The sequence below is a fragment of the Rhinopithecus bieti genome, unplaced genomic scaffold (genome assembly GCF_001698545.2).
Source record: "Rhinopithecus bieti isolate Rb0 unplaced genomic scaffold, ASM169854v2 scaffold_27306, whole genome shotgun sequence".
NCBI lineage: Eukaryota > Metazoa > Chordata > Mammalia > Primates > Cercopithecidae > Rhinopithecus > Rhinopithecus bieti.
The window spans coordinates 949,602-966,316 of record NW_016812395.1 but is presented as its reverse complement, the minus strand read 5'-3'; the positions used below and the strand labels follow the sequence as shown (position 1 = coordinate 966,316).

Here is a 16,715-nt window from a genome sequence, read left to right as displayed (position 1 = left end):
ACAGAGATCAATCGTTTCCAAGGATTTTTAATGTGGAAAATGTTTTTTTTTTTTTTTTTTTTTTTAAGCAATATTAAGTCGTTGGTGTAGGGAAAAATAACACAGTCATGTGCCACATAAGGACATTTCAGTCAACAATGAACTGCACATAAGACAGTGGTCCCCTAAGATTATAATACAGCTGTAAAGTTCCTTTACAATGTCTTGTGACATTGTAGTTGTAGCTTTCATTGATCGTAGGGCAACACTTTACTCACATGTTTATGGTGATATTGGTATAAACAAATCTACTGCACTGCCAGTCATATAATGATAAACAATTTTGTTAATGATTAATTTACTGCACCTCTCATCATTATTTGCAAGTGTACTCCTTGTACTTACACATTTTTAAAAAGTTAATTGGAAAACGGACTCAGGCAGGTCCTTCAGTAGGTATTCTGGAAGAAGTCATTGTTATCATAGGAGTGACGGTTCCATATGTGTTACTTCCCCTGAAGTAACACATCTTCTAGTGGGGTAAGACGTGGGGATGGAAGACAGTGACACTGATGATCCTGACTCTGTGTAGGCCTAGGTTAATGTGTATGTCTGTGTCTTAGTTTTTAACAAAAAAGTCTAAAAAGTAAAAAATAAAATAGAAATAGAAAAAAGCTTATAGAATAAAGACATAAAGAAAATATTTTTGTACAGCTGTACAATGTGTTTTAAGCTAAATGTTAATATAAGAGTCAAGTTTTTTAAAATTTAAAAAATTATAAAGCAAAAAACTTACAGTAAGCTATGGTTAGTTTTTTATTGGAGAAAAAATATCTTTTCATAAATTTAGAGTAGCCTAAGTTTACAGTGTTTATAAAGTCTACAGTAGTGCACAGTAATGTCCTAGGCCTCCTTTGCATTCACTCACCACTCACTCACTGACTCACCCAGAACAATTTCTAGTCCAGCGAGTTCCATTCACAGTAAGTGCCCTATAAAGGCACTTTTATATCTTTTATATCATGTTTTTACTGTACCTTTTCTATGTGTATATATATACACATAGAATTTTTTTTTTCTGAGACAGAGTCTCTTACTGTCACCCTGGCTGGAGTGCAGTGGTGCCATCTTGGCTCACTGCAACTTCCGCCTCTCGGGTTCAAGCAATCCTCATGCCTTACCTTTCCAAGTAGCTGGGATTACAGGCGTGCGCCACCACACCCGGCTAATTTTTGTATTTGTATTTTTTAATTTTTATTTTTGAGACAGAGTCTCACTCTGTTGCCTGGGCTGGAATGAAGTGGCACTCTCAGCTCACTGCAACCTCCGCCTCCCAGGTTCAAGCGATTCTCCTGCCTCAGCCTCCTGAGTAGCTGCGATTACAGGTGCGCACCACCACACCCGGCTAATTTTTGTATTTTTAGTAGAGAAGGGGTATTCACCATGTTGTCCAGGCTGCTTGAACTCCTGACCTCAGATGATCCGCCCACCTGGGCCTCCCAAAGTGCTGGGATTATAGGCATGAGCCACCATGCCTGGCCAAATTTTTATGTTTTTAGTAGAGGTGGGGTTTCACCATGTTGGCCAGGCTGGTCTTGAACTCCTGACATCAGGTGATCTGCCCACCTTGGCCTCCCAAAATGCTGGGATTACAGGCGTGAGCTACTGCACCCAGCCTGTTTCGATATGTTTAGATACACAAACGCCATTGTATTAACAGCTGCCTACAGTACAGTAACATGCTGTGCAGGTTGTACCCATGGAGCAACAGGCTATGCCACCTAGATTTGTTTGAGTACATGCTATGATGTTCACACAACGCTGAAATTGCCTAGTAATGCATTGTACAGAACATATCTCTGTCATTAAATGATGCCTGACTACATCGCGGACTTTAATTTTCGGTATTTATCCCCAAATCTAGAGAATTTTGGAAGAATCAAATAAGAATGCACACGAGAAGTTCTTTCCACACAGTGTTATACCAATCATAGTGCTGCACTATTTGTTGTTGTTAAAGACAGAGAATCTCAATTTGTTGCCTAGGCTGGAGTACAGTCGTGTGATCAGGGCTCACCATAGCCCCAACCTCCTGTGCTTAGACAATCCCACCTCAGCCTCATGAGCAGCAGGAACTAGAGGGATGCCCACCATGCCTAGTTAACTTTTTGTTCAAAGAGATGGGGTCTCACTATGTTGCCTAGGTTGGTTTCAAACAATCCTCCCACCTTGACCTCCCAAAGTGCTGGGATTACAGATGTGAGCCACGGCATCTGGCCCACATTTTAAAATGGAAGCTAAATAGCAGCCCATACATATCCTGGGATGAGGTAGGAAAATCAAAGGCCATCACTGAACAAAGTTTACTGATCTTTTCCCTCTCCTTTACTAACTAGAACACATACAACGTCTTTAACAACTAGTATCTACCCATAATCTGAACACGGAATACGGTGAGAAATAAGGTATCACAGTGCCAAGCAACAGAAGGCTAAGAAAGCAGGTGGATCCTCCATCAAACAGACGTCTACAAATAAATAAAGGGTGAGGGGAGAAGGTGCTGAGTTTTCATGACCTGCTAGTCATGATATGTTAGCAGCTCCACTGAGGCAGCTGGACAACTGAAATGCGGCTATCTTGAATTTCAACAAGTTCCTAACAGGCCCACTGATAAACAATCCACCGTATCTAAATATAAAATAAACTTTTTCTATAATGCTCTCATAATTAAAATCCCTAAGGGTTAAGTCCTATTTTGGATTATCTATTTCATAAGAATTTCTGTTGTAACAAATAATACTATAAAAATGAAAAATTTGTTGAGATGTAAGTCAAATTTAACCTTGGTGGGGCATGGGTGTGGTTCCGGCATAAGGTGAAAAAGAAGAGATTCATTCTGTGCTACCTTTAGAAATTCAAAAAATTCGATAAAGTTATACATCCAAATAACAGAAGATTCTTCTAAATGAGAAGGGAAGATTCCTAAAAGATTTTGTTTACCATAAAATTGAACTCACGGTGGGTTTAGAGATTGACAGATATTAGGACACACAAGCCGGCCATTTCAATGTGGCCAAGTACAGGGTAAAAAACTACTATGGGAGTCCTGTGAGCTGTGAACTAAGAACAGTGTGTTAAGCACTTGGCCAGTCACATAATACCCGGAATAGTTCCTTTACAGATTGACTATATGTTCATAATGATCTTTTATTGGCAATATACTTTTGAAAGAGTTCTATTTGAATAGCTCTATATTATTCCAAACTATGTTACTGACCAGGTTACAAAAAGAAATGGTTCTTCACCTAAAACTCACCAAGGATGTGCATTTAAAAGTTCTTCTATCGTTCATCAGGAAATAAAATAAATTTTGCCACTAACTTCAATTTATTATTGGAAACAAATATATGAAAAGACAGAATGTTTAAAGGATCAAATTAACTTAGAAGCTAAAATCAAAAGGAGGCTATAATCAAATATTTTTAAAATAATGTAGCATTTCCATTTTTATTTTGCTCTAGTTAACATTTTAAAATAATATTAACATATTTTAAAATATACCTATCTACTAATTAATATATTTGACAAAACACTTCATTTTATGGTCTTTAACTGTGAGACTGTGTTTATAAAGAAGAGTTACATGATTAAAGTCAAAATAAATCCAAAATTTTAATTACAAATATAGATTGTTACCTGGTTCTTACATCTAATTTGCATCTATTGATGATACAGGATAACTCAAAGAGAATTGGGAACCATCCTCTCACCCACACCCTGTCTTCAGGTGCCACATTCATATCATCACTTGTGTATTCCTTGAAAGCCTTCAAGAAAAAAGGTAGGGTTATTAAAAGCAAAACATAACACCTATACATTTAGTATATTAACTTCTCAAAAAATAATTTAAATGCTTCACAAATAACCAGTGAGCAATACACAATAATTTATAAAAAATGGACACTATAACTGCCTATAATTTTAGTATACATGCCACTGAAGCAAGCAAAATATAACTGCCTATAAAGAGCTCTGGACTAGCATCCAAAAGTTAGCTTTACTTTCAACTGTCACCAGTTTTCTGCATCATTACCCAGGTTAATTCAGGTTTCCATTTTTATCACTTAAATGGTTACGATACCACACAGCCACATTAACCACACTGGGGAAGTATGAAGGTAAAATGAGTTGACATATCTGAAATGTACCAAGCACCTGATCGGTCCATGTTAGTATGGAATAAAATCTTATTACCAAATCTATGATACATCACTGTCTCTTATGAAAGTTACAAAGATAGATTTAAATATGCAAGTTAAATATGGCAGCTAGATTTTCAATTCAACCTTTTACTTCAGAGCTTAAGCCTATTCTAATCCATAGTCAGTCAGCTTCAGTATTACACAGCACAGACAGACAAGATGCACTGTAGGGAATGGTTACAAACACAAGCTGGGGCTCAAACCCTAGCTCTACTTTACTAGCCCTGAAACTACGGGCACATTTTTAAACTTCTCTGTGCCTCAGTTTCTTTATCCATATGGGGCTATAACACTATCTATCCCATAAAGTCATTAGAAGATTAAACAAGTTAATACAATTTAATGAAAAACACTCAGAAAAATACCTGACACTTTCAATAATGGTTAGTTACAATCACTAACCATCCTAACTCAGAATCAGGCTGCTCAGATTATTTTTCGAATTACTGAAAAATAAATGCTTCATATACCCTCAATTCCCAAACAAACTTAAGATTTCAAATTGGAAAGAATACTCTGCAAAATTTTGTTTACTAAATGACGCTATACCTGAGGTCTATCAGACACATATTTTGCACAATGGCGAATAAGTCGAATTGCTTCCATACTTGTGTCTGGGAAAGCTGCATTGCACGCAAATTCAGACAAACACTTCACGGCATCCTGGAAAGAATCAATGGTCGCTGGAAAGTGTTTTCAAATACAAGGGCTAAAATAGAGAAAATATATATTACCATAATTTTCAATTATTCTTAGCTGTACCAAAAATACACCAACATCTAGATATAATGCACTTCCTTAAAGGTTGTTAAAGGCTCTGACATCCAACAGATACAAAGTTCAAGACTATCTTTACCACTTACCTGACTGCCCTGTGTGGTGAGAATAGTAAAACCTGTCTGTTTTGTTTACATTATAAACACAGCACCTAATACAGTGACTGGTACACAGTACATACCAGTTCAACTTTGGCTGAATGAATATACAAAATTACTTAACCTCTCTATATCTGGTTTCTTGATATAAAATGGAAATAATCATAATATACACAGGATAGCTGTAAGCACTACACAAAATAATGTAAGTGAAGTGCTTAGCGTAATACTTAAGCAAGCACGCAATAAATGATAGCTATGATGATGCCATGATTCTTGATGTTGATGGTCACCACTGTCATCTTCTATATAGGCTTAACTTACAATCTTAGTATTTCAGTCAGTCCCCCCTTGAACTTAATGGGACTTCTCCTTGAAGAAGGCTGTGCAATGTACTTACTGGTCAAAAATAAAGGCTTTGCTTTAATATTCTGTGGGTCTCAAGACCATCTCCATCACTAGTTCTGTGACCTTACATAAACTGCTTAACCTTTCTGGGGCTGAGTTTCCTAATCCATTTTGAAAAAAGGGATGGATAATAAAGATGCTTAACTGTGAAGATTAAAGAAATTACGTGAAAAGTGCACACAGTATTTGCCGTATGGTAAATACTCAATAAATGTTATCTATAATAGTAATTTAATTATTTTTATTTACTCTGGTTCTGTAGACAAAACTTGGTAAACTTAAAGGCCATAATCTTATTGTTACTTGACTCATCTTCCAAACACATTAAGGTTGCTTTTTTTTCCCTTTTACTTGAACAAAGCTAAGACAATACTCACTGACAATGTGCCCGGTTGTTTGGAATGCAAGTTCCACTATGCTTTCATCTTGATCAGATGCAGCTAGATGAAATACAGAGAAAATGTTCTTCCATCCAGATCGAATGTTAGCAGCTTGAGAATTAACCATCTGTGCTATACACCGTACAACCATATCTCGAATTGTTGGAGACCTAAGAATATTAATATAATTGCTTGGATATGCAAACAGATAAAACTCATCAGTTTTTCCCCCTTTCTTCTGTTCTTCTCCCTGCTGTGGAAAACAATAAGATTTTCCTACTATTAAGCAATTCAACAAATATAGTACCTGTTCCGTTTCATTATATGTTCAAAAGGTCTTAAGAAATCCTTCTGGAATCTGAAATTAGCAAGCTCCCCTTTCTCTAAGAACTTCATTGACAACTGCCTCAAGGAGTCTACTGCAAAAATAGCTACATCTTCATTAGGATTACACCCAACCTGTAATGGCGACAGAAATAAAAGATGTTAATTAATATCAGCAGTAAAAATCCGCAATTCTTTATTTTTTGTCTTAGAAAAGCATAGAATAGCACAGTAGGTAAATCCTAAGATTTTCCATAAAGGCATTAAATATGCTAAAATATTTCTCAACAAGAAAACAGACATTTTACATCAAATTCTTAAAGCCCAGAGTAATAATTTCTAAAAGAAAACACCATTCACAGGGTTTTCTGATTTAATATTAAAAGTAATAAATAATTGCTTGGAAGGGAAAAAGGCTCAATTTGATTACAAAGACATTCTAAACAAAAAACATACTACAAATGTAAACACATACCACAGTTATTCAAATACCTTATTAAAATGATCTCCAATAACTTCCCAAATTCGAGACCACTGCAATCTTATTCTTCCCATGTTGTAATATGATATTTCTACTATTTTTTGTAGACTAAACATTCTTGGGTGTGTCGTGGAAAGCAATTCATCCATAGACACAGCACAGAGCCAACGGACAAAATCCACTGTAACATAAATATATTTATATTTTTTTAGCTCAACATTAAAGTTATTTTAGCCCAAAGTCAGTTCCGAAGTAGAATAAATGCCCATACTTACCAATAGCATTTCCATCTAGCCTTGTAGATCCTGTGAATATTCTAGGGAAAATAAAACACAATTTAAAAAATGTATAAATTACTGTTCTTATTCCAACTGAAAAGTACATGGCATGGGGTACTACCTATTTTTATGTTTTAAGGGAACAAAAAATTGGGTACTCAAATGAGTATTTTTCATCATTTAGTTTAGTAACAAGTGTAGTCTGGATGTTTCTCCCTCCCCTCCACCTCCACTCCATATGAACCAGTTTGCATTCAATATTATTATTAGAGTAAGTATATACTGCTGTAATTTTATTAGATTTACAAACTCCAGATAGATACGAGATTCTAAGAATAAGAAAAATATTAATTTGTAAAACTAACAAATAATTGGCATACTACAGATTCTTTCCTGATTATCAACTAGCATTAAACAAGTTCTTAAAATGAAAACTTGACTCATTTTACCAGTGAAGTATATTTGATTAGAAAGTTCATTTACACTAAAAGTGATTTAATATAACCTTGTAAATAGTCTCAGTTTACCTAAGAATTGGCCAAACCACTTTCCTTAGGGCATTCAAATATTTGGAGTTAAACTAACACTGCCCAGCTTTGCCCATTCTTCTTTGCTGAGCTCTTTTTTTTGTTTCAAAGTTTCATAAACGTTTTCAGCATAAACACATTAGTCCTCCTTTTTTAAAGTCTGCATTTTAACCCATATTCTGGGTTTGTAACCAAGAGTCTGAAGTCACTTTCAAGAAGGATGACATTCCTCAACTTAGAATGCAAGAAATATGATTTGCATGATAAAAAGGAAAATTTTAAAGGCAGGAGCAGGTCACAGTAGTCATAGTAATAACAGTAATAGCTACCAATCACAAGGTGGGTTCTTTTCTAGTGTAATATCAATATTCACTCATTTGATCCTTACGAAGCACGTACTATTAAACCCCCAATTTTATAAACACAGAAACTGAGGCATAAAGATATTTAATAATTTAAGTGCTGAAGCCAAGATTCAAACCAGGACAGGGTGATTACAGAGTCTAAGCTATTAACCACTTTTCTATACTGCCTCACACTTACCTGAGCAAAAGGTATATTCAACCCTTTAAATATATTCTCCTTTTTTCCTACTATCACAATCTACATGTTCTGAGTATACCATGATTTTTTAACCCTAGTGTCCTTGCATGTCTGTCTATGTGTCCTGGCAATGAGTAAAAAACAATACAGGAAAAACAGTTTAGAAACTGGTAACACGATGACTCAGAATGTGAGTTCCTGCTAAAGAAATGTCTTAAGATTTTCTATATTGTTCTTGTCAGCAGAATGAAGCAGTAATTCCAAAATCTGGCAGAAAACACAATCTGGGGGAAAAATCAAAAGTAATACGGCCCTACTTAATCCAGGGATTAGACCGGACCCAGAAATTAAGGATACACAACGTCTACAGAGCTCTCGCATAAACAAAAATGAAAACTGCCAGACTATATGAATTTGGTCAGCTGACTTCTCAAACTACAGGTATTCTCATGGAAGGCAATGGCTGTAAACAAGCCACCCACGAATAGAGTGAAAACTAAATAGTATAGGAGAAGAAAAGGCACATAAACAAAAACAAAGAAAAAAAGAGTTTTTAACCAAGAAGAAAGCAAATGGCCAACAGTAGAGGGGTAAAGAAAGAACAAAAGCAGAGATAGAACCACAGGGAAGGGAAGCAATAGATTCTGAAGGTGTTGAAATAACGGAGAACAAAGGCAACAGGAGAGAGAACTATCATCAGCAGTAAGACAGGTTCTGTGGACTGGTGTGATGGTGGAAGGTTGGGGGAGCATCCATTCTGAGAAAGGGCATCCCAATTCTTACTCACTTTCATAGCCTCTGAGGGGGTCACTCTATTTCTAGTAATGCTCCACTAAAGATAAGCCATATGGTAGAGCACAGCATTCTGTGGGAGCATTTAAAGTCAAGCCTTAATATTAAGTCAAGAGAACAGAGCTGTGTTTCATAAAATCAGCCTATGAAATGGTTTCTACATTTTCCATAGAAAGCAAAGGACAGAAGCACAAGAACCTTGTTTACGAATATTAAAAATAATGTGCTTTTAAAAAAGCATTAGAAAAAAAACATTGGTAAGATTACTGCTTCATCACATTATAATACAGATGGAAAAACAAAAAAAGGTTGGCAAAACTTTTGCAGATTCTGGATCAAATCAACTTTTAAACTGTATGCAATACACAAGCAGCCTATATTATCTTACCTGTAAAAGGTTTTTTCACAGTTAATATATTAGAGGTAACATTTATTTCTTAGGCCTAAATGAAAAGTATTTACGAGCAAAGGAAGTTGGGATGAGCTGTACATATTTTCTGATAGGTGAAATATTCCAAAGTGTGAGGTAAGCCAGTTTATAGCTAGATCTGGTATGTATAAAAAATCATAAAGAGAAAAACTACGATGCTAAATAATTGTTTTTTACCTATTAAAAATAAACTATTCATGGACAAAGTCTATCTCCTGCATAGTTTAGTAATATTCATTATGAAATTGGTCTAATTTAATAATGCATAAAAAATTCTATCCTAGCAAATATGCTAGATCAGTTATTCCCAGATTGAAGTACCCAAAATTCTTCTCCTATATCCTAATAATACAAGATTCCTAATACAAAAGTAGATAATTAGAAAATTTTATCACCTTAAAGTCTGTAATAAAATCTTATTTTTTTCTGTTGGTTAATAAACCAGAAGCTATGAAGAATTAAACATACAAAATTATTTTGTTTTCTTTAGTACCTGTACTTATAATAACAGGTTATGCAGAAAAATAGGCCTAAGGACAGGAAAATACTGTTTGCTGGGTAAGTACAGAACTCTCCACATTGATGCCTGACACTATTTTCACTACTGTCTTCAACTACCAGTATTATCTCACTAAGTTGGGTAACGGACCAAAGTTTGAACATAACGATATGAAAATAAACTCAGATATTCAAAAAACATTTAATGGGAAAGTGAAATGTACCACTTAAGAATAATATAACATTATAAGAGATCAAATATATAACTTTTGGTGTTTTCACTATAAGCAAAAACTTGCAATACTGAGGTTTTGTATAAAATTTGACATTGGATTTATGTTTGTAGAAGTATCTGGCGATGACAAGATTGTGATGACAAAGTACAAACAAAATGTATGCTAAGTCTCCTCTGAAATAGCATAAATTCTTAAAACAGAGAGGCATGTAATTTCAAATGAGTAATATGTCCCTCTGTAACAAACAGTGGATAGGAAGATAAATTAGAACTAGATGTGGTCACATAAAGTACATTATAAAAGCAGAAATAGTAGGTAAAATGTTGAATCATGCCTAAATAGATTCTCAAAATGACAGTGAAGATGATTTTTCTGGAAGGCAAGAGAATCATTCACAAGAAAGCTAGCCAGGTAGCAGAAGGGCTACTACATAGCTCTGCAGTAGTACATGTAGGCGGAAAGGTGGAGAGGTTAAGCATGCATGCTTATTACAAGCCTAGTTGTGGGAATGAGCAAGTTATTTAATCTTTTTCTGTCTCAGTTTCCTCATTTGTAAATTGAGGACAAGAATACGCATCTCATCAGGCTACTGAAAGGATTAAATGTAAAGCGTTTTGCAAGTGCCTCATCTGTGGCAAGCCTTCATGCTTGTTATATAGTAGGTATGAGATAATCTTTCTTCAATCTTCACAAAAAAACAGGCAAATGACTCCTCTAAAAAAAAAAAAAAAAAAAAGAAAAAAAAAAAGCAAGTGGACATTAAGGATTCAAGGAAAAAGTTCCATGGAGTACTTCCAGGGTCAGTGGCCACTGAACTGAACATTCTAGTTCTACCTGTACTTAGAGCAAAAAGTTTTATCTGAAGCAAAGTGAAATAATGGATCAGCATGAGTTTCCAGACTATCAAGGAAAGATTTGTACAAAATTATGTTTTTGAAAGTTTCCATCACAAGTGGGGGGGGAGGGAGGAAGAGAACGAAAAAACATTGTTGTAAAATGTTTCAGTTTTGGGGGCATTTATCTGGAAAAAGCTAATCTTCAAAAGAACAACAGGAGATATTGTTCTACATGCTAGGCATTTTAAAATTGGAAACATTCTGTAGTAAATAAAGCATATTACGGGTTTTCTTTTAGAAAACAAACTAAAAATGGGGAATATGTGGTGATGTGTATAAAACATAAATTCTGAAGTCCCTTCCAAAAAAGTTTAAAATGAGAATTGCCAATAAAACCTTTCATTTCATCCATAATGCAGTCTTTATTGTGGACCCAGAAAAATAAACTACACATTTTCAAATAGGGATAATAAGGGGAGTACGTTTTCTACAAGAAAATAAAACATTTGTATTCTTTTCCATCAAGGTTACCATTTCCTTAATGCCCATTAACATCTACTGTAACTTAAATGCCCATTAATCTCTTTTGTAACTATGATCCAAAAGCAAAATTATAGGTACTTCATCATCTAAATCACAGCATATCACAATATAATCTTATATTACTTTAGGAAAATGATTTTGGCAATAATTTTTTTTCTTTTTACCAATAAGAAAATACCTAAATGCTACAGAACTGAAACAGTAATCATCTGAAAAGGGAATAAAATGAATACCTTACCTATCTACAGCAACAACAACACTCTGAGAACTGGTTTCTCCAATGGATTCCTGAATACTTGCTATCTGTTTCCAGTCCACATTTCCTCCAACTACCACACATAAAAAAGAGTCATTTCAGTTTGAAAACAATTCAGTAGAAGAATACACTTAACAGTTCTAAAATATACTTCTGAAATCAACTGCTTTCCTAATAAAAGAATGCTTCAGGTGAACAATTCTTTTGGCATCAGTGACACTTACCAAGGCCAAATGTGCAAATGAACTTTACTAAGTAGTATACAACACATGGTTACAAGTCACAAACTATGTTTGTAAAGATCACACAAAGTAGGGGCACTGTGAATTTATATCACAAAAGTATAGATGTTAGATATAATTTCCCTTAATGTTTAAAGAAATGCAGCACTAATCCCAGTTCCAATGACACCTTCTGAAGATGATTCCAACTCCAAGTATTTAGACTTCCCTTGTCATTTAATCTCTAGTCCCCTATTTACAAAGGTTAGTTGAAAATTCTTTTTTTTTTTTTTTTTTTTTTTTTTTTTTTGAGGCAGAGTCTTGCTCTGTCGCACAGGCTGGAGCGCAGTGGCGCAATCTCGGCTCACGGCAAGCTCTGCCTCCCAGGTTCATGCCATTCTCCTGCCTCAGCCTCCTGAATAGCCGGGACTCCAGGCACCTGCCACCACGCCCGGCTAATTTTTTGTATTTTTAGTAGAGATGGGGTTTCACCGTGTTAGCCAGGATGGTCTTGATCTCTTGACCTCATGATCCACCCGTCTCGGCCTCCCAAAATGCCAGGATTACAGGCGTGAGCCACTGTGCCTGGCCGGTTAGTTGAAAATTCTACCTGTATTTTCTAACATTCTTTCATTGAAAAGAATCATTTATCCTTTCCCTTGAAACTGGTTCCATGTGTTGGAGAGAACAACAATATTTTCAGTTTTCAAATTCTTAATTTTAGAATCACCTTTGGTATCCTCTTCCACTATCAATATTCAACTAGTCACTAAATTTTTCTTCTGATCTGTTTTTCATATCATCTCTTCATTTCCATTCCTACCTAGTTCTGGCCCTCATCATCTCAGTCCTAGATTACTGAAGCCATTTCCTGACTGATTTCCCCACCATTAATTATTTCCCTCTTCAATCTCTCTTTCATCCCCCTGCAAGATTATTTCCTAAATCTTCTCCTTCATTTTGCTTACTGTTACTTACAAGGTAAAATATATACTCTTTAGCCTAGCATTTAAAGCACTTCCCTTCAACAGTCTAGCCAAAATGTGCCATCCCTCAACTATCTAAAACTTACCTACCAAGACTCAATTTGGGTTCTCAACGAAAAGTTCCTCTCCATTGTTCTCATCTGCCTTTGAATTAAGCATTTACTTAGCTAGGTACTACTCAAATCAGAATTACTTTCACACAGTTTCATACAAATTATTTCAGGTGTGTTAATGTTGCCTTCACAACCAGATAAAAAGTTTCCTAAGGTTAGGAATCAAGTAATATACATTTTGTACTATCCTACCTTACTCACAATTAAGTCCAAAGCAGGTGCTCTACAAACACCTGACCTGAGTGACCAAACACTCAATAAATGCCCTTCTGAAGGCAAACATAACAGATGGTATCATTTAAACCTGCTGAACTCAAATTCTATCCTAGGAACTGAATGATATGAAAAAGATGTAACCCCTGTCCTCACGGAGTTAATAATTTACACCAGGAGAGGAGATAGATATGTTTATAATGAACTTCAATGCAATGTAATGATTACTTCATGGCTGAAATGAACTAATTACATAGAATAAAAGTTTGCTAAATAGAACTAATTTTGATAGGGACGAGAACGGGGTGTTAGCTCATAGAAAGGCTTCACATATGATGAAATATTAATTCAACCTGGACCTAGAAGGATAACTATGTAGAAAAGGAAGGAGAAAGAAAAGCAATTGAGACAGAGGGGGCAGCTATATAAAGCAGTGGAAACATACAACTGTATGTCACGTTTTCACATACTTGGTAGTATAGCCATAATGAAGGATTGGCAGACACTGGGAAGAAGGGAAAAGAACAGTAGTAGGAGACAAAGCTGAAAAGACAGACTAGAAAAAAGAATGTGAAGAGCCTTGACCCTTAGGTTTAATGTACTACTTTTGAAAACAGGGATTTATTAGATCTTTTAGAAGACTGATATGATCTAATCTATTTTCCAAAAGACAACACTGGTAATATCTGGAGAACATACTGAAATAGGAAAAAATATTGAAATCAGAGATAAATTAAAAGTCTACTTCCTATAATACAAGTGAACAAGAATGAAAGCCTGAAGTAAGTGACACAGTATTGAGCTGGTAGGGAAATAGTTTCAAGGCAAACTTGACATGCACAGCATGTTACAGAAATTTTACAAAGAAAAACCTATGAGAAAAAACAATGCCAATCATGAGGTAACTTCCTTTGTGTATCAACAGGATATCCTTTCCACAGAGGAAATACATATATTCTGGGGGGGGAGGGGGGGATAAACACACACACACACGTGTCAAAATGTCCTTTATATTTAAATACAAAAATTTAAAATCATTAATAAAAAAATATTTAAAGGAATCAAAGAATACATAAAATGTCTAGGAATCCAAAGAACCCATTTCACAAATATGTGAAATCCCTTAATAAGAGTTTCAGTTTTGTCAAACAAATTTACTCAAAAGCACACAATAGGGATGTTAGCTCAAAGAAAGGCTTCACATATGATGAAAAATTCTTTCAACCTAGACATAGAAGGATGGTTATGTAGAAAAGAAAGCAGAAAGAAAAGCAATTACAATAGAGAGGGCATATTTAGGTTAAATAAAATTTTTAAAAGTATGTGTCATGAATACTCTCTGAACATCTACGTGACAAAGCCATTGAATTTTTAAATGTTAACATATCTCTTGAAAGACCCGCATGCAGTCCAGGTGTCATGGCTCATGCCTGTAATCCTAGCATTTTGGGAGGCCGAGGTGATAGGATCACCTGAGACCAGGGGTTTGAAACAGGCCTGGGCAACATACTGAAATAGGAAAAAAATACACAGGGAAAGCCTGGGACAAGCTTTTACTTTACTAACTTTAATAAAAAAAAAAGTTGAGTCCAGGAGTTGACTGTGCCACTGCACTCCAGCCTCAACAACAGAGTGAGACCTTGTCTTTAAAAAAAATAGAAAAAAAAAAGAATGCATATAATTCAAATTTAATAATTATCTACTATGTATTCTTAATAACTGAAAGTTTCATATTTCCAAAAAGTCAAAGTACAGACTTTTTTACTATCAGTCAGAAAGTATGATAAATATATACTCAACCCTGTCAACTTGGTTACATGGAATACTCGGCAGAGATACCATTAATAAAAGAGGATGTGGCCGGGCACAGTGGCTCACATGTGTAATCCCAGCACTTTGGGAGGCCAAGGCGGGCAGATCACATGAGGTCAGGAGTTAGAGACCAACCTGGCCAACATGGTGAAACCCTGTCTCTATTAAAAAAAATACAAAAATTAGCCAGGCATGGTGGCACACACCTATAATCCCAGCTACTCAAAAGGCTGGCAGGAGAATCACTTGAACCCAGGAAGCAGAGGTTGCAGTGAGCTGAGATCGCGCCACCACACTCCAGCCTAGGCAACAGAGTGAGACTCTGACTCAAAAAAATAAAAAAAAGAGGATTAGTTTAAAACTATATACATATATATATGTCCACTGTATATGCAGACTAAACTGGCTTGACTGTACCACATCTTCTTCTAGCTTAAATTCTGATGACAACATTCTGCTCCAGAAAGCATCTGCTGTCTGACTTCAGGAGGCACAGGGGGACAAGGGTAGCCATTTGTCACATGGGTTGGCTGGTAATCATGCGATGGTCCAACGGGAGGGTTCTGCCCAACAGGGGCCAAGTCAACAGCCTAGCTCTTTCTAGGATGTAGATTCAAAAATGGAGCATGATGAGTCAGGAGTGAGTAGAGAATGGTGCAGACCAAAAAGAAAAGTACATAACAGAGAAAACCTAAATAAGGCATAAAATAACTATTACTGGTCTTGGGAGTGGCCTGGAAGCCTCAACTGTTTTTCATTTCTAGGCCTCAATGTGTATATCTTTCTGTAAATTCCCTTTTTCTGAAGGGAGAAGACAGTTCATCTCATACCCTTGCAACCTAAGTAGCACAGTACATGAATTAACTTTAATTCATTTTCAAGTATACCAGTAAATATTATCAGCAAGTATCATTATTTCTCATTTGACTAAAAATTCTAGAAGATATCCCATTGTTATTTTTAGTGTAACCTAATTCTGTAGTTCTACTTGCCAAAACTCAGGCCCAGCAATTAACACCTGTCATTATTTTGGCATTCCCACACTCTCTAGGCCTTTTCAAAGTTACTGAACCAATCAGTGCACACTTACTTCCTTGCCTGAAAATAGTTTTCATCTGTATCTCATGTTACCCCATGGAGTAATTACAGTTCTAATGTACAGAGTTGGGCTTCCAAGTTATGTAAGTCATTGTGCAGGTGCTCAGGTAGTTCTAAATCTTGCTGCTAGATCACCAAGGTAGCAAGTCTACACCTGCACCTCCCAGACCTTACAATACTGAAGTATCTATGCTACCATGGAGGGACAGACTGCACTGCTAGCTGCTTCAGTTGATTACCACTGGGAATGTTTTCTCCAGTTCAACTTGAAGCCATACGTGGTCCTGGTTTTTACTTCTTTTCCTATGGATCCTTTATAAAGTTTGAAATTCTTTTGGGGTTTCCAAGAATTTTTATTGCTAGCAGCAACAGAGGAATCACTAGAAGATAGAAGATTTCTGCTCTAAGTAATAAGTCCAGATTGGTTAGAGGTGTGGGTTGGGGAGGGATGGACAGAGAATATCTAGAAACTTCCAATATACCAGCCATTATGCTAAGTCCATTAATATATATTCTTATTTAATCCTAACAATTCTGTGATTAGATATTACTTTTAGTTTGCAAAAGCAGAAATCGAATCTCAGTGAACTAAAGTAACTTACATATAATAAGGAAAAAATATAG

General features: G+C 35.7%; 1 protein-coding gene across 1 annotated transcript in view; it reads right to left on the bottom strand.

Annotated features, from left to right (window-relative positions):
• The window catches only part of ARFGEF1 (ARF guanine nucleotide exchange factor 1), a 118,197-nt gene that overhangs the window by 23,007 nt on the left and 78,475 nt on the right, over window positions 1-16,715 (bottom strand). The window contains 8 exon segments of the mRNA XM_017896306.1: window positions 3,676-3,806; window positions 4,791-4,939; window positions 4,942-4,950; window positions 5,902-6,074; window positions 6,212-6,363; window positions 6,721-6,890; window positions 6,985-7,025; window positions 11,631-11,721. Coding sequence (XP_017751795.1) covers window positions 3,676-3,806; window positions 4,791-4,939; window positions 4,942-4,950; window positions 5,902-6,074; window positions 6,212-6,363; window positions 6,721-6,890; window positions 6,985-7,025; window positions 11,631-11,721 — 916 coding nt within the window.